Consider the following 18,641-nt stretch of genomic DNA (forward strand, 5'->3'; position numbering starts at 1 on the left):
CAGAACACGCAACAACAACAACACCGTCAGAACTCACAACAACAACACCGTCAGCAATCACAACAACAATACTAACAACACCGCCAGAACACGTAACAACAACACCGTGAGAACCCACAGCAACAATACTAACAACACCGTGAGAACTCACAACAACAACAACACCGTCAGAACTCACAACAACACTGTCGGAACACACAACAACAATACCAACAACAACACCGTCAGTGTGAAATGTATTTGTTGGCTGGTGGCAGTCTTTTGCATGTACTGTAGGTACTGTGTGTGTGTGTGTGTGTGTGTGTGTGGACTGGCGACAGTCTGTGTATGTACTGTATGTGCTATATGCTATCTGTCATAAGAGAGGAGAGCGACAGAGAGAGGAAGGGAGGAGAGGAGGCGAGAGAGACGGAGGAGACCGAAGAGGAGGAAGAGGAGGAAGAGGAGGAAGGGAGCACATCGGCCCATCGCGGAGTCAAGGTGAACAAAGAGGAAACGAGAGTGAGCATCAGACTGGAAGACAAAGAGGAAACATGATGAAGATGATGCTCTGGCTTCACTTGGATTGGCAATGATTGCTCAAAGCCACAGTGCTGGTGTGCAGTGAGTAACAGCTGCCAGTCTAAAGCCCCTCCCACTCATGTGTTGGTCTACAGAAAACGCTCTACGGGCTTCATATCCGGTCAGTTACAGAAGAGAAGAACTTCCTCACACAGTCACTGAAGACGTGTGCTGGCCAGCTGCCAATGGAGTCGCTCTGTTTGGTTGATTGTAAATGAAATGTGATGCAATCTGCCTCTGAGCCTGTGTCCTCGCATCCTCACTGCTCTGTAAAGTGACGCCTTGTGTAACTGAAATGGAACTTTGTTTCAGTGTTTCAGGCGTTTTCACACCTGTAGTTCGTTTGCTTTGATTAATATGATACAATGTTGCAGTTGTCTCGTTGTTGGGTTTGTGTTCACTCTGCAACATTTAACAGCGGACTGAACCTGGTAAAGAAACGCCACGAGCGAGCAAACTCTTCTCTCATTGGTCAGATTTGTATGCGGGCGTTGCTTCTTTCTTTTTAAGGTGTGGGGGGGATGTAGAAGGGGGGCGTGGCCTAAAAGGTTTGGGAAGCACTGCTCTAAACTGTGAAGCTGCTCATCAACTCATTAACCAACCAGAGTTTATTCATCTGGTTGTGAGAGGTTCACATAAAAGGGGCGGGGCTTACAGCATCTGACCAATCACAAACACGGAAAAGTCTTTTACAAATAGAGAGAAAACTAAACTATCAGAGGAATATGATATTATGCTGCTTTATGTTACATTATGTTTTTATTAGAGCTGTGAAAAATAACGCGTTAACACGTTATGATTAAATTACAGGATTAATTAGTTGTTTTTTTTTAACATATTTAACGTATGCGCAGAATGAGCTTCCAATATCCCACAATTGACCGTTCGCCCCCTTAGTTACTGTTGCTACGTCGACAAAACTCCCAGGACTGTGAACCCTAAAGCACGGCGAGGACGGGGACCAGCGCTATATCTGTCAGTGTCAGTGATACTGTTTGGAGTAATATCTCCGCGATATTCTCCGGATCAAGGCAAAGGGACTGCAATATGCAGTGGAAGGATATATCCAAAACATTAAGATCACGAAGGTGACACAACAATAATGGAAGCAAAAGCATACAGGTCTCAATCCAAACATGTCTAATGCAGTCAGACGTTAGCTGCTATCCAAACAAACACATGTAACTGTCTCATGTTTGTCCTTTCTGGTGTTGAAGATATGTCCCATCAGGGTTGCCGTAGAGAGGGGGCAATTCCCGCCTCTAGGAAAAGGGGCGTAAACGTAAACGGGAAGACGTCATCGTTTCACCGTAGCACTACCAGCCTAAAGTACCATCTCAGCGCTACGCATGCGTTGGTCGGTGAGGGGAGTTTAAGTGGAATGCGCCAAACCACCCTCACTGAACAACGTAGTTCCCTCACTAAGTCTGCCTGTGACAAGTTGACGAGCACAGTTAACAAATGGATTACAAAAAGCTGTAGACCGATTAATATTGTTGAGGACGAGGGGAAGTTGTGCGAGTGGCAACGGGGGACTCGAGCATCAAAGCACCGCAAATACGCACAATAATGACAAAAATCGGTAATATGTGATTAATCATGATTAATCCACAGAAACCTGTGATTAATTTGATTACAATGTTTAATCATTTCACAGCTCTAGTTTTTATCGGTTTTACTCTTCATGAATAAAAACATTTCCACCTTAAATTAGTGCAGAACATGAAGTGACAGTACGGTTCATTGTTACATCACTAAATGACAAACACCAGACTGTCAGACCAATGAGAGAGCACCAACAGGAGAGCTCTGCTCTGATTGGTCCGTCAGCCTGTCGGCTCACCGATGTCTGAGGCGGCGCTCTGCTCTTCTGATTGGTCAGTGGAGTCGTTCTGGGCGGGGTCAGAGGGAAGAGGGCGGTACATCTCAGAGATCATCCGGGAAATCAGCTGCTGCTCCACCCTGGACACAAGGACCAGACCAGACCGGTTCAGACCGCTTCAGACCGGTTCAGACCGGTTCAGACCCGGTTCAGACCCGGTTCAGACCGGTTACTCACCATTCCACCAGCCGGTTCTCGAGGACGTCTCTCTGCAGGTTGAGGTCCAGAACGGAGCCCTGATCCTGGCGGGGGAGGGCAGATCTGGTCTGTGGAGGGAAGACTGGACCCTGATACAGGACCGGAGGAGGAGATGGACCTCCATCCAGCTGCACCTCCTCCTCAGCTTTAAAGCTCAGCTCCTCCTGCTGAAGACAGCAGGTTTATGGATCTATGATCTTCACTGTGTAACAATATGAATATTTATAGTTCGTGATGTTTCTTTTGTTTCATTAGAGGAGAGGAGGAAGAGGAGAGGAAGATGAAGGTTACCTGGACGACGTCAGATAGGACTTCAGTTCCAGGAAAGACGTCCTCTTCGTGCTCCTCTTCTTCACTCTTAATGATGTCAACAGGAGGAAGAGGAGGAGCATCCAGCTGCTCCTCCTTCTGGAACACAACATTAAAAACACAAAAAGGTTTCTGCAGCTGAAAGTATCACGAGTCTGACCGTCCCTCTGTCTGTGTGTGTGTGTGTGTGTGTGTGTGTGTCTGTCTGACCGTCCCTCTGTGTGTGTGTGTGTGTGTGTCTGTCTGTGTGTGTGTGTGTGTGTGTGTCTGTCTGTGTCTGTGTGTGTCTGTGTGTGTGTGTGTGTGTGTCTGTCTGACCGTCCCTCTGTCTGTGTGTGTGTCTGTCTGTGTGTCTGTGTGTGTCTGTCTGTGTGCGTGTCTGTGTGTATGTGTCTGTGTGTCTGTGTGTGTGTGTGTCTGTGTGTGTGTCTGTGTGTGTGTCTGTGTGTCTGTGTGTGTCTGTCTGTGTGTGTCTGTGTGTCTGTCTGTGTGTGTGTGTGTGTCTGTGTGTGTGTGTGTGTGTCTGTCTGTGTGTGTGTGTGTGTGTCTGTGTGTGTGTCTGTGTGTGTGTGTGTGTCTGTCTGTGTGTGTCTGTGTGTCTGTCTGTGTGTGTCTGTGTGTCTGTGTGTGTGTGTGTCTGTGTGTGTCTGTGTGTCTGTGTGTGTGTGTCTGTGTGTCTGTGTGTGTGTCTGTCTGTGTGTCTGTGTGTGTGTCTGTGTGTGTGTGTGTGTGTGTGTGTGTGTGTGTCTGTCCCTCTGTCTGTGTCAGATACAGTGATGCATCATGGGACGTGTACACCATGATCAGCTGACAGACATCACCTGTGACTCAGATGCTTTGTCTTCCACGGCAACCATGCTACAAGTGAGAGGAGCAGCGGGCGATGATGTCACTTCCTGTTGCCACTTGGAGAGACACCTGCAGGAGGAGGAGTCCATCCTGGGACGTCCTGTAAACAATAGTTAACTTTAACGTTTGTGTGTCACATTCACACAAAAATAAAATCCAGATGTTTGTTTACTGACCCAGTGGGATCGCCATGGGAACGGTCACTGTGAGGTCACCAGAGGTCAGGTGGGAGGTGTCAGGTGGTGTCAGGTGGGTGATGTCATGACGCTGAGGTCGTCCAGGTGACGTCTGAGTCTTACAGGACTTCACCTTCACACCTGATGGAGACAAGGCGAGCTCTGTAGAGACGTCGTTGGCATTCAATAAAACTTTATTGACAACGACGGTCCCACCTGTGACGCTCTCCACCAGCCGGGGGCGGGGCTTCCTGCCGAGCGGGGAGACAGGTGAGCTGAAGCGCAGGTACGGACTCTTCTTCAGGGTCCGTCTCACACCTTCATACGGAGCTCTGCCATACAGATGGCTCAGGTACGACTCAGGCTCCGCCCCCTGCAGCTGGAAACAGTGACATCACAGCAGTGAGTCCTCACCTTTCTGTCAGCGAACCAACCAATCAGATGCATGGATCAGAGAGACAGACTGACCGGTCCTCTGCTTCCACTTCCTGTTCCTCTGAGCGTGCTCACTGGCCTCCCCTGACCGGTGTGGGCGGAGCTCCCAGCAGCCCTCTGCTGTAATGTCATCGCAGCCTCCTCTGAGGACATCTCCACCTGGAGGAGGAAGAGGAGGAGACGGATGAAGAAGATCAAGAAGAAGAAGAATGATTCTCGTTGTGTCCTAGTCCCTCCCACCTAGGATGCATGGAGGGACTCAAGGAAACCATGCGAGGAGAGAGGAAATGAGGAAACGTGTTTTTAGAGTGCTACATACTGTATATACATATACTACGTCAGCTGACCTCGTCACAATGACGTCATTCACCTGAGCATGAATATTAATGAGCTGTTTGACAGACGACCTGTGCAGCGTTCTCATTGGTGGAGGATGGTGGTCCACTACTAAACTCACCTGGATGTCTCTGGTTGACGTGCTGATCCAGGCGTCCACCGTTTTCTTAATCCGGACCTCCTCCTTCCAGTCTCTGCAGAGGACAGAGGACACACACCTACCGCTTCAGTCTTCTTCTGTGGTGTTAATTTTGGTACATTATTCACATCAACAAAGTCTCAGTTTGTCATAGTAACATTTAGTTTGGTTTGCTGGCTACACCAAAAGCTACATTTTACAGATTACATGTGAACACATCATGATAACGTTATGATGTACCTTCAGCCAGGACTCATGTTCACTGAGCAGAGCCTGAAGGCATCATGATGTAACTGAAGTGAACCTCTGTTGGTTAGCCGTTAGCGGTGCTGCTAACGTTACTAGCTCTCCTCTGATTGGTTGTTTACAATGTAACATGATCAGAGACTAGAAACACATATTTTACTGAATATTGGTCGTCAGTAAAACTTTATTGAGACTGTGATGGTTAACGTTAAACTGTGAGGGGGGTCAGTACGTTACACCACTAGCAGTCATGAAGCCAGTTAGCTGCTGTTAGCATGTTTAAGAACATCGGCTTCCTTAAAAGACATAACGATAACATTATCCTTTAGTTACCTGTTCGTACACACATAGTTAGCATTAGCTAGCCCTACCTGTTAACAGACACATAGATAACGTTTAATTTACATTAGCCATCCATTAGCAGACATCCGTTACTAGCTAGCTGTTAGAAGATAGAAAATGTGTCTGTTAGCAGAAAAAGGTTGACCCTGGTTTTGGGTTAGCAGGTATGAAGCTAGTTAGAAACTGGTTAGCTACCTCTTAAAAATAAAAATAGTGTTAGACTGTTCATATAAGCTGCCACAGAGGAGATAAACTTAGCATTAGCCATCAGTTAGCAGACAGTGCTAGCATTAGCTACCTGTTAGCAGCCAGTGCGTCCAGCTGGCAGTGCAGAACCTCTCCGGTTCTTGCTCTCAGCAGAGCCTCCAGGTTCTCCTCCAGAACCTTCTTCTGTCTCCGCACCTGACGGAGAACCAGACCCGCCTCCTCCAACGTGGATGGAACCACTGGTTTCCTCTGGATCAGCACAGACTGGAACTGCTGGGAGAGCTGGGACCGGGTCTGACAATGTTGGGACTGGATTGATTGGAAAGGACTTTGATGGGACTGTTGGGAATCAGTTTGTTGGGACTTGGATTGTTGGGACTTGGATTGTTGGGACTTGGATTGTTGGGACTGGGATTGTTGGGACTTGGATTGTTGGGACTGGGATTGTTGGGACTGGGATTGTTGGGACTTGGATTGTTGGGACTGGGATTGTTGGGACTGGGATTGTTGGGACTGAAAGAGGTTTTGTTGGGACTGGTAGTGGTCTGGTCCAGATGTGGTGGTCTTCAGAGAGTCTTCTGGCTGTTGTACAACAGAATATGGTTCAGACTTTGGACAGGAAGCTCCTCTACTGGACTCTACCGTGTTCTAGTGGCGTCTACTGGCATCTACTGTGTTCTAATGGCCTCTGATGGACTCTACTGTGTTGTATTGTGCTCTACTGGGTTCTACTGGACTGTTCTGTGTTCTACTACACTCTATTAGACTCTAGTGTGTTCTACTGGCGTCTACTGTGTTCTACTTCTCTGTCTACTCACCGCCAGCAGCATCTTCATCTCAGTCTTCAGACGTCCCATCTCTCTCAGCGTCTCATTGGCTCTCCTCGCCGCCCCCTCACTGTGATTGGTCCAAGACAGCAGGTGACTTCCTGCAGGTTGCTGGGTAACCGTGGAGACGATGGAGGCACCTCTGAGATGCTGGTCTCTGGATAAAGAGAGAATACCAACAAAGAAGAGTATATACATATATATCTGACATCACACAGGTAAGACATCCAGACTGAAGGAAGATAATCAACACACACACACACACACAGTCTCTCTACAGTCTGCTGGGTGTGTGTGTGTATGTATGTGGTGAGAAAAAATGGCCGCCACCATAATCTCTCAACTGCTACAGATGTTCTTCGTCTCTGCTGCTGTTGTTGCTAAGTGGTCAGTGGTTTCCCATGGCGACGGAGAGCAGAGATGATGAGGAAGAGGAGGGGGAAGAGGAGGAAGATGAGGGAAACAGACTGCAGGATGAATGTATAAGTAGTTCCTTCTAGTATCTCATATATACAGTAGTTTACTGTATATATGAGATACTAGAAGAAGAGATGGTTCAGGGTCAACAGATCTGATAACTGATTCATGTTGTAGTGAATGAAGACACACACACACACACACTGTAACACACACACACACACACACTCTAACATACTGTAACACAGACACACACACACTGTAACACACACACACACACACACACTAACATACTGTAACACACACACACACACACTGTAACACACACACACTGTAACACACACACACACACTAACATACTGTAACACACACACACACACTGTAACACACACACACACACTAACATACTGTAACACACACACACACTGTAACACACACACACTGTAACACACACACACTGTAAGACACACATACACACTGTAACACACACAGTAATACACACTAACACACACTAATACAAACACACTGTAACACACTGACTTCAGGTGTGTGTTGGTCAGAGAAATATCTGCAATGCAGCAAAAACAAACTACTGTGAGCACACAGATAGTACTATTAATAGTACTACTGATACTACTACTAATACTGATACTACTAAAACTCTGTTAACTCTTCAGACTAACGTGAACTCTTCAGACTTTAACGTGAACGCTTCAGACTAACGTGAACTCTTCAGACTTTAACGTGAACTCTTCAGACTAACGTGAACTCTTCAGACTTTAACGTGAACTCTTCAGACTAACGTGAACTCTTCAGACTAACGTGAACTCTTCAGACTGTAACGTGAACTCTTCAGACTAACGTGAACTCTTCAGACTGTAACGTGAACTCTTCAGACTGTAACGTGAACTCTTCAGACTTTAACGTGAACTCTTCAGACTGTAACGTGAACTCTTCAGACTAACGTGAACTCTTCAGACTGTAACGTGAACTCTTCAGACTAACGTGAACTCTTCAGACTGTAACGTGAACTCTTCAGACTGTAACGTGAACTCTTCAGACTGTAACGTGAACTCTTCAGACTTTAACGCGAACTCTTCAGACTTTAACGTGAACTCTTCAGACTAACGTGAACTCTTCAGACTTTAACGTGAACTCTTCAGACTAACGTGAACTCTTCAGACTGTAACGTGAACTCTTCAGACTGTAACGTGAACTTTTCAGACTTTAACGTGAACTCTTCAGACTGTAACGTGAACTCTTCAGACTTTAACGTGAACTCTTCAGACTTTAACGTGAACTCTTCAGACTAACGTGAACTCTTCAGACTGTAACGTGAACTCTTCAGACTGTAACGTGAACTCTTCAGACTTTAACGTGAACTCTTCAGACTTTAACGTGAACTCTTCAGACTAACGTGAACTCTTCAGACTGTAACGTGAACTCTTCAGACTAACGTGAACTCTTCAGACTAACGTGAACTCTTCAGACTGTAACGTGAACTCTTCAGACTAACGTGAACTCTTCAGACTAACGTGAACTCTTCAGACTGTAACGTGAACTCTTCAGACTAACGTGAACTCTTCAGACTGTAACGTGAACTCTTCAGACTGTAACGTGAACTCTTCAGACTTTTACGTGAACTCTTCAGACTGTAACGTGAACTCTTCGGACTAACGTGAACTCTTCAGACTAACGTGAACTCTTCAGACTAACGTGAACTCTTCAGACTAACGTGAACTCTTCAGACTTTAACGTGAACTCTTCAGACTAACGTGAACTCTTCAGACTTTAACGTGAACTCTTCAGACTAACGTGAACTCTTCAGACTAACGTGAACTCTTCAGACTAACGTGAACTCTTCAGACTTTAACATTAACGCTTCAGACTTTAACTAGTAATAAACATTATATTGTTAACGTTATCAGGACAAACAGATAAACATGAAGGAAGACGTTAGTTTGTATCAACAGAAAATAAAAACAGAAGAATTAATCTGAAATCTATAATCCGTAACTTGTATCTTGGTAACAGATTTTTTTAAACACATTTACCCAGAATTCAACATGTTTACCTCATGAGTCATAAAGAAAGAGAAGTCACATGTCAGTGAAAAGGTTCATATCAATGAATTTATTACAACGGACGGATCTTAAAGGCACGTTACAAGATCAAATGTTTCATCTGGAAATCATGAATAAAAACACCAAATATAATTTTACATGTAAAAATAAAAAATTCAGGAAGGCTAGCAAAGTTATTGCAGTAAAAAATAAAAAGATTTAAATTATAATTTTTTTAAATCACCAAATTAAATTACATAGAAAAAAAATTAAATAAATAGTTAAAAACGTTATAAAAAATAAAAATAGTTTTACAAACCGGTGTGATGATGAAGTGTGAGAGCTGTCTCACTCTCTGAACCTGTCTGTCTGTTTTAAACACACCTCACAACACATCCACATGTAGAATATTTAAATATGTTTCTCCTCCGTAACGAGTCCTTTAACGAGTCCTTTAACGAGTCCTTTAACGAGTCCCTCTGTCAGTGGAGAGAACATCTGTGTGCTGATGACATCATTTTACATATTTAAATATTCATGATCAACGACAACACGTTAGCTTTTTGTTCTACTTTATTTTTAACTAATTGATGATAATTGTCAGGTCATTTCTCAAAAATTATAATTAAGTAATTATGTAAATTATTAACTGAAGAATAAACAGTTGATTAACTATTTATCTGCTGATTGTTTTGTTCTGGAGCCACTGAATCATTTAGTCTGAAAAACAAAGATAATCCTGATTTGAGCCAATAATTATTTAAAAACAACAAAGTATAATATGATAGTATAAAAGTAGAATATTAAATATTCATGACCTCGTCTGTTTACTGATTAGTAAAAAACTGTTTGAAATAACGGCGCTCCTTTTAAAACAGAAAATATAATGAAACACAAACAAAGTAGTCAAATAGTTTGTTTGTAGTTTAACGTTTTTAATCAATGCAGATCATTTGAAATGAAGAATGTTGTAGCCTCAGATTGTTTTATTTATAGCTATCTTTATAATAAAGAAGATAAATATGTTAATATATTCATAAACAGGTATTGAAATATTCCATGTTTGATTTTATGATTTAAAGTGTAGAATGTTTCTGTCCATCACACAGACAGATCTCCTCCCCCCTCAGGTGTCCCGCTCCTTCTTTACCTTCACGTCCAGGATGGTGGCTATCTCCCCCTGCATGAAGGCCCAGGGCACGTTGGAGCCCACCAGAGGACACTTGTCCCCGCTGGGACAGAACACCTCCCCGGAGGATCCCTGGTTCTTGATGCTCTCTCTGGAGCACGGAAAGCAGAACTTGTGGTTCTGGACCGACGGACACTGAACGAAGTGCGTGTCCTCGAGCCGCTCGTGGCAGATGGTGCAGCACAGAGGCCCGCTGTTGGCTATCGGGGAGTCGGGCACGTTCTGGGTGTGCACCTGGTCCACACCGGACATCCCGAGAGAGAGGCGCCTCTGTCCGGACACGGAGGCCGGAGACACCGGGCTGCTGTTGTTGTGTCTGGAGGACGACGTGCTGGAGTGGACTGAGTCACGGTCCTTGTTGGGGGAGTGCGCATTCCCGAGTGCGTCCATCAGGGACTGTCCGTTCTGCAGAGGAGCGATGGACTCCGGTGGGGAGGAGAGCCCGGGAGGACCGGGAGGACCAGAGAACGAGCCTGCAGACATGGAGAGTTTAAGGGCTTCGGTCTGGCTGTTGATCCACTGCTGCCTCTGCTGCTGCTCCTCTTCCGGCTCCAGAGAGGCCCTCCTCTTCCTCACGCCGCTCCCGCTGCTGCCGGACGCCAGAGCCCGGCCGGGCAGCACCGGGACGCTCCCGTCGGTGTGCGGCTCCGGCAGCATGTCCCCCCCCCCCGCCTCCTTAAAGAACCGCAGGGCCTCCGGTAACAGGTCTCCCAGCAGTCGCCAGTCCCCGGAGCCGTGCTTCTTCTCATACTCCAGGTACTTGAACCCGGAGGACAGACCTCTGCCGTAGTCCTTCATGCAGTCCTGGTACATCTGCTTGGCGACCCCCGAGGCACTAGAGAACACAGTCCCGGAGCCGCTCGGGTACTCGATGAAGATCCTCAGCTCGTGCTCCAGACCCGGCTTGGACACCGCGTCGAAGGCGAACACGCGGCCGACCAGCGCGTGGTCCTTCTTGAAGCGCACATTGAACGGGGTGCAACCGGATAAAGAGAGCAGCGTGTCGCGCACTGGCTTCGGCTTGCCGGTCCAGTCCTCCTGCCGGTTCCTGAGGCTGTCGCTCAGCTCGGACAGAGCCTCCACGTTCCGCTGCTTCTCCTTCAGCTCCCGGTCCTGGTCCGAGCTGCTGGACCCCGAAGCAGGCCGCTTCGCGCCGGGTTCAGAGAGACAGACCCCGGAGCTCTGCGGTGCGGCTCTGTTTACGGGTCCGTTCAGCGGGTTCTGAGGCTGCAGGTTCGGCGGTACGTTCACCGGGCCCCCGTGGTTCCGGCCCCGGGAGTTCGGGCTCTGCCGGTTCAGCTCGGGCGGCCCGTCGTCTGGTTTGAACCCGTTGGGTCCTCCGAGTCCGTTGGACATCCTGCTGCTGTGGCCGCTGTAGTCGAACCGAGCCCGGCTATCTGAGAGCGAGTACCGGTCCAAACCGGGCTGCTGAGACCTCGCCGGTCCTTCCGCCTGGTGCTGGTGGTTCAGCTGCGGCTCCTTCCCGCTCAGCAAGGCCGCCTGGCTCTTCTGCTGTGGAGGAGGAGGAGGTCCTCCGGTGGTGGACCGGACCTCCTGGAAGCCGTGAGCCCGCTTCAGGTGACGGGCCGTCTCGATGACGAACTCGACCCGGTCCGCTCCCTCGTAGTTGACGCAGCCCCGACACACGGGCTCCGTGAAGTCCCAGATCATGGCCCAGGGCATGCGGGGCAGGTCGCACAGGTAACATGACTGTCTGCGGGACGAGGACATGTTCCCTCTGTCCTCTCTCCTCCTGCCTGTCTCTCCTCCTGCCTGTCTCTCCTCCTGCCTGTCTCTCCTCCTGCCTGTCTCTCCTCCTGCCTGTCTCTCCTCCTGCCTGTCTCTCCTCCTTCCTGTCTCTCCTCCTCCTGCCTGTCTCTCCTCCTGCCTGTCTCTCCTCCTCCTGCCTGTCTCTCCTCCTGCCTGTCTCTCCTCCTCCTGCCTGTCTCTCCTCCTCCTGCCTGTCTCTCCTCCTGCCTGTCTCTCCTCCTGCCTGCCTGTCTCTCCTCCTGCCTGTCTCTCCTCCTGCCTGTCTCTCCTCCTCCTGCCTGTCTCTCCTCCTGCCTGTCTCTCCTCCTGCCTGTCTCTCCTCCTCCTGCCTCTCCTCCTCCTGCCTGTCTCTCCTCCTCCTGCCTGTCTCTCCTCCTGCCTGTCTCTCCTCCTCCTGCCTGTCTCTCCTCCTGCCTGTCTCTCCTCCTGCCTGTCTCTCCTCCTCCTGCCTGTCTCTCCTCCTCCTGCCTGTCTCTCCTCCTGCCTGTCTCTCCTCCTGCCTGTCTCTCCTCCTGCCTGTCTCTCCTCCTCCTGCCTGTCTCTCCTCCTGCCTGTCTCTCCTCCTCCTGCCTGTCTCTCCTCCTGCCTGTCTCTCCTCCTGCCTGTCTCTCCTCCTGCCTCTCCGAGCGGCGTTCAGACGGAGAAGAGCCTGAGAGGAGTGCAGACAGACGGACTCTCCTCTCAGCTTATTGTTCCTCCTACTGGAGCTCCGTGTGCTGCAGAGGAGGATCCCCTCCCCCTCCTCGGAATGCCACCTGGTAGAGTAAGTGACGTCCCCCCCCCCCCCCTCTGAGACTGTGATGTCATGACGCCACATGGTGCCCCCCCCTCTGTCTGAACAGCGTGTCACGTGACGCTGCAGGTAAATTAAATCTGTTCAGAACAAAAGAAAGTCACATGACTGAGACCTCGTGACCTCATCTGCTGTCAGCTGCTAGTAAATATATACGTTTATATTATAGTATTATATACTGTAGTATAATACTGCAGTATTACACCGTAGTATTATACCATAGCATTATACTTTAGTATGACACTGTAGTATTATATTATAGTATTATAGTGTAGTATTATAGTGTAGTATTATAGTGTAGTATTATAGTATTATAGTGTAGTATTATAGTGTAGTATTATAGTATTATAGTGTAGTATTATAGTGTATTACATTCTGTGTTATGCTGCTGCACTATTATTAATATTATGATCACATTTTGCATCTTTTTGTGTTAAATTCTCCATCTCATTAAATATACAACATAAATATATATATTGTATATAATCTTTGTGTTCTTTAATAAGCTGCTGTAACCATGACATTAATGGATAATAATAAATAAAGTTATATATTTCTATTAATTCACTTTATATATATATATATTATTAGTTTCTATTATTCTTCTAGTTGTATCTTTTTATTGTTATATTTACTATGAAGATGTTCTGTGAGTGTGTTGCTAGGCAGGATTCTCAGAGCTCAGGCTCTTTGTTTCACTGAGAAGACTCAGAGCACTGATGCATTCTGGGACATATATACACATCTAAACATGCAGTCACACCGATGGTGCCTCTGTTACTGTGGAAACAAGCCGGGAGTGTGTGCTATGAGGAGGAGGAGGAGGAGGAGGAGGAGGAGGAGGAGGAGGAGGAGGAGTACAAGATGACTCAATGATATATAATAATAATAATAATAATAATAATAATATATATATATGCAATAGATGAATTTAAATATACATCTTGAAACCTGCAAACCTATCTACGTCATGTTTAATGTTTGTTAAACTCTCAGTAGTGATAACTAAATGATATGATTATTATACATATTACAAACTAAACACTTTAAAACTCTAAAACAATCATTTAAATGAATCATTTATTTGTTGGTATGTTGGTCAGACACTATGCTACGCTTATTAGCGTAACATGTGTGGTGTTTGTTATAAATGTACGTTGGTACATAGAGGTGATAAGAAGCTGTACATGGAGGGACTTAGGACCCAGGGGAATGTAGGGGAAGGAAACAGGAAGAGACGCCACACAAACAGCTGTTCACTGCTCACTGCCGGTTCTTGTGTTGCTTCATAAACTGCGTTAACGCACGATAATATAATTGTCGGCGTTAATTAATTAATGCAATAATATAATATATATATATTTATAGGTGTGGTAACCATGGAGACACAGCCCCCCCTCACCTGCTTGTCTCTGTCCATTGGTCATGGTGGGGTGTTGCCATAGCAACTGGTCCGGTCTCCGCGGCGATGGATGCAGCTCTGCTGGTGTGCTGGAGGAGACCAGCTGATGGAGACATTAAGGGGGAGGAGTCAGAGGTCAGAGGTCACCAGCATCACTACGAGCCTCTGCTCTCATCAGATACACACAAAACACACCTCACTGTACACACACCGTGTGTTACAACAGCTGATGACTGAATAACGAGCTCAAACAGCTGTGAGCTCGTTCACCTGAACACAGCAACAAACACTGAACTTTGGGCCCAGATTGAGTCGCCGTACTTTAACGTAGAAACATGATTCCAAGTTCAAAACGTAGACAAAACGCTGGACGTTATTGAGACGAATGGACACTTTGATAGCTAGCACAGTTTTCATGAAGTCACAGATTAAGTTTCAGGAACATTTTGGGGTTCAGATTTTATAATGGGTGTGTATTGCACGGCTCGTTAAGTGCTAGAGTGATGACATCACGGTCAGAGTGGAGCATGAAAAATATTCTGTGATTTTCACAAACAAATTGCTCCAGGTCCCACTCTTTACTCTTTATACAACGTTTTGGTCAAAAAGATTGGAAATGCTGTGCTGGTCGCAGTCATGTGTCTGTGGAATCCCACAGAGTTACACATGCAGAGCGACATGAACTCCACCAGCTGCTCCATCAGACTCCATGTTAAACCTCACCACTCATCTCTCAGAGAAAGCAGACGGTACCAGGTGTGTTATTGCTCTGGAGCTCACATTCTAACACCACAAACATAAAAAACACATCTGCAGAGTCTGCTTTTTGTTAACAGGAGGCAGGAGCTTTATACACAGCCATCACTGAGTCCATCCTCTGCTCCGCCATCACGGTCTGGTACGCTGCAGCCACAGCCAAGGACCAGTTCAGGCTGCAGCGCAGCATCCGCTCTGCTGAGACGATGGTTGGCTGCAATCTGCCGTCCCTCCAGGACCTGAAGCGAGCAGGATTATAGCCGACCCCTCTCACCCTGGACATCAACTGTTGGAGCCCCTTCCATCTGGCAGGAGGCTGCGGTCCATCAGGACCAAGACCTCCATCGGGACCAAGGCCTCCATCGGGACCAAGGCCTCCATCGGGACCAAGGCCTCCATCGGGACCAAGACCTCCATCGGGACCAAGGCCTCCATCGGGACCAAGACCACATCAACAGTTTCTTCAGTGGGGCTCATGAGCAGAGACCGGGACCCTCTGACTCTGTCATCCTCTATGTTTCTTTATTTAAACACACTCCACACTAAACATCTCACTTGTTTACAGTCCTGTTATCGGTTTGTTGTGACTTTATTTTATATTCTATTGTTTCCGTGTTGATTGTTTCATGTTATGCACCTTCTTTGGCAATAAACGGTTCTGATTCTGATCTATATGATGTTTACCTGTAGAGTCCAGGTGAGTGACCTGCAGACAGGGAGTCTGACCTGAAGCTGTGAGGTCAGGGGTCACGGGGGTGTGGCCAGCCATCAGGGGCTGGCTCTGATTGGAGGAGAGGAGACAGACACACACACACACACACACACAGGTTTAGCTCCATCACTATAACACCTGGGCCCTGTTCCTCGTACGTGGCTAACTGAGTTAGCCGGATAATGTTCAGGATGAGATTACATAAGTCAGGCTTTTCGGTTCCTCGAAGCAAGTTTGGAAAAATCACCATAGCAACACATCCATAAACTTGAACCTGCTCCAGCGCAGGCTAGCTTCAGTTAGCTGGATTAGCTCAGCTCCTCAGAGATCATTGATGAAGGAGGATATTAGTCAGATCAGCGTTTTATAGGGAGAGAGTTCTTCCACATCGCCAACATCCGTCATCACCATGACTTCCTGTTCGAGCGCTATCCATTCTGCCGATGAGGAATCCTTTATTTACAGACTTGTGGAGCAGACATTGAACACCACACGCTGCAGCCTCGCTGTGGAGCGATGCTTCATGTTGAACAGCGTCGGTGATGAGAGAACATCGGGGAAGCCGCTGCACGCCGTGCTGTTCATCACGTTTATCTGGTGCTGAAGAAGCTCATGATGTGTTCATGACGTCACCATGGCAACATGTTGCACTGGTCACCATGCTGAGTCGTGTGTGTGTGTGTGTGTGTGGACTTGCTCCCGTGTCCTCTTGATGGCTGGTTGAACTACATGATCCATGAAGCTGCTGCCAGCAGCACGTTTAAAGACGAGGCCTGTGATTGGTCGGGCTGATGAGGCTTAAAATGAGCCGATACATGTTCCAACACTGACGCATCAACGTGTCTGTGACGTGTCGCCGTGCTTCTTGTCTCGCCCTCTCAGCGGTGGAGGTGTTAGATGATGTCATGATGATGTCATGATGATGGTCTGGAGCTCCTCACATGAGTTCATGATCATCTCCTGCTCGTCAGCGGAGCAGAAAGAGGCTCTTTCTGTCACTTCATCTGCATCGTCCTGTTAGAACATCATGGTTTCTGTGATCGACGCTTCCTCCTTCTGAAGCAGGACGATCAACGACCCTGATGACTGAAGTCTGGTTCTAGTCTGATTCTAGTCTGGTTCTAGTGAACGAGACTGTTTGAGCGGATCAGCCTTTGAGGAACCGAGATAGCCTGACTTCAACCATCGGGTTCCTTTAAGCTGCCAACAGGACATCTGATCCACTTAGTGAACCACGTACGAGGAACGAGGCGCTGCAGTAAACTGTTCTGAGATCAGATCTACCTCCATGACAGCGGTGTCTCCAAGGCAACCAGAGAACGCCCCCGCCCCCCGCAGTGCATCCTGGGAGGTCAACAGCTGCCCTGTGACCTCGCTCCTGTGGGGGGCGCTGTTACACCTGAGGACAGGAAGTCAAGATGGATTTCAAAGTAAAATACTCAGAACTTAATGGACAGCTGGAACGTTATTGACAAAACTACCGTCAACAGGTTGTCATGACAACAATCAATATGTAAATGAGTAAAGAATCACTGAACCAGACTCACCGATGTTTCAGAGCCGCGAGTCCGAGTCCTCGAGATCCAGCACCAAACCGTGAGGTCACAACATCACGACCTGAGGAGATGATGATGTCACAATGACGAATTCAGCACAGAGATGATGTCATCATAGTGATGATGATGTCATCGTCTCTATGGTGACTTAGATCTATGGTGTTTCCGGCTCTCCTCTCTGACCACATTCAGCAGAGAGGAACTCTGAACGTCTCTTCACTGGACAAACCTTCTCATGTTTAAAGAGAAAGACACACAACGGCAAAACATCGGACACGTCCACACGTGAAGAGACCCCGTCTGTGACGGGACACAAAGCATTTCAAAATCTGGTTAAAGTGTTTGAGCCACGCTACGAAATCCCCTCACGCACCACTTCAGTAAGAAGATCCTCTATGAAGAGCAAAAGACTGACCGCTCACTCCATCACGGAGGAGTGGAGACACGCCCCCTCTGTGAGTCACACAGACAGATGCTGTAGACACGCCCCCTCTGTGAGTCACACAGACAGGTGCTGTAGACACGCCCCCTCTGTGAGTCACACAGACAGGTGCTGTAGACACGCCCCCTCTGTGAGTCACACAGACAGGTGCTGTAGACACGCCCCCTCTGTGAGTCACACAGACAGGTGCTGTAGACACGCCCCCTCTGTGAGTCACACAGACAGGTGCTGTAGACACGCCCCCTCTGTGAGTCACACAGACAGGTGCTGTAGACACGCCCCCTCTGTGAGTCACACAGACAGGTACTGTAGACACGCCCCCTCTGTGAGTCACACCAGAGTAACTATCATCACCAGAGTAACTATCACTACCAGAGTCACCAGGAGGTCTTAAACCAGTAGTGACGTAACACCGGGACCACCGGAGCTCTTACCGGACTGAGAGGATCCTGCTGCCCGAGGAGGAGGAGCCTGACCCGGCTTCTGTCGCAGTTTCTGAATAGTTATCTTGACTGGTCCTGGTCCGGTTCCAGCTTCGTGTCTCTGATTCGAGGGAAGAACTCGAGTGGACCGGATCAACACGTGCCCGGTGTGATCCGGACTGGTGTGACCCGGTGTGTCGGATCCGGACCGGGTCAACATCAGGGTTCTTCACTGGTTCTTCACTGGTTCACGCGCTGCTCCACTTTTCAAAATTCCCGCTCCAACAACATCCGGGTCCGAAGAGATGTGGACGGTAAAAAACAGCGTTCTGCTTCAAAGAGACCAACGTTCTGGCGGGAAAGTGAAGTAACTTTCAAATGTCACGTTAAAAAAACAGAAAACGGACAAAACCTCAAAGTGGAAAAGCGACAAACAGCAACTGTTGCTGACAACTAAACAACAAAACACTTCCGGCTTCCGGTTCAGAGAGATTTTAAAGAGACACTCAGGATGGATGTCTCACTCCGACTTTAGATTCAGAAAACCGAAAACAACGTCATTAAAAATCGATCACTTCATCCAACCAATGAAATTAGTTTATTTCATGGTGT

At 47.6% G+C, this 18,641-nt stretch overlaps 2 protein-coding genes across 2 annotated transcripts in view; both read right to left on the bottom strand.

The window, feature by feature from the left end:
* kiaa0586 (KIAA0586 ortholog) overlaps positions 1-18,481 on the bottom strand; it is a 22,040-nt gene extending 3,559 nt beyond the window's left edge. Inside the window, exons 1-15 of the mRNA XM_079175344.1 lie at positions 18,042-18,481; positions 17,157-17,226; positions 16,894-17,008; positions 15,582-15,678; positions 14,142-14,244; positions 6,499-6,664; positions 5,772-6,262; positions 4,868-4,940; positions 4,444-4,569; positions 4,192-4,354; positions 3,976-4,116; positions 3,772-3,899; positions 2,933-3,049; positions 2,621-2,808; positions 2,405-2,523 (exon numbers count right to left, since the gene is read on the bottom strand). Coding sequence (XP_079031470.1) covers positions 2,405-2,523; positions 2,621-2,808; positions 2,933-3,049; positions 3,772-3,899; positions 3,976-4,116; positions 4,192-4,354; positions 4,444-4,569; positions 4,868-4,940; positions 5,772-6,262; positions 6,499-6,664; positions 14,142-14,244; positions 15,582-15,678; positions 16,894-17,008; positions 17,157-17,226; positions 18,042-18,249 — 2,305 coding nt within the window. The 5' untranslated portion in view covers positions 18,250-18,481. The remainder of the gene's footprint in view (positions 1-2,404; positions 2,524-2,620; positions 2,809-2,932; positions 3,050-3,771; positions 3,900-3,975; positions 4,117-4,191; positions 4,355-4,443; positions 4,570-4,867; positions 4,941-5,771; positions 6,263-6,498; positions 6,665-14,141; positions 14,245-15,581; positions 15,679-16,893; positions 17,009-17,156; positions 17,227-18,041) is intronic.
* On the bottom strand, positions 9,074-12,003 carry irf2bpl (interferon regulatory factor 2 binding protein-like). Its single transcript, XM_079175343.1, has one exon. The coding sequence runs from the start codon at positions 11,905-11,907 to the stop codon at positions 10,114-10,116; it is 1,794 nt and encodes a 597-aa protein (XP_079031469.1). The 5' UTR covers positions 11,908-12,003; the 3' UTR covers positions 9,074-10,113.
* Positions 18,482-18,641: the final 160 nt, after the last annotated feature.

Source organism: Pholis gunnellus (assembly GCF_910591455.1).
Source record: "Pholis gunnellus genome assembly, chromosome: 15".
Lineage (NCBI taxonomy): Eukaryota > Metazoa > Chordata > Actinopteri > Perciformes > Pholidae > Pholis > Pholis gunnellus.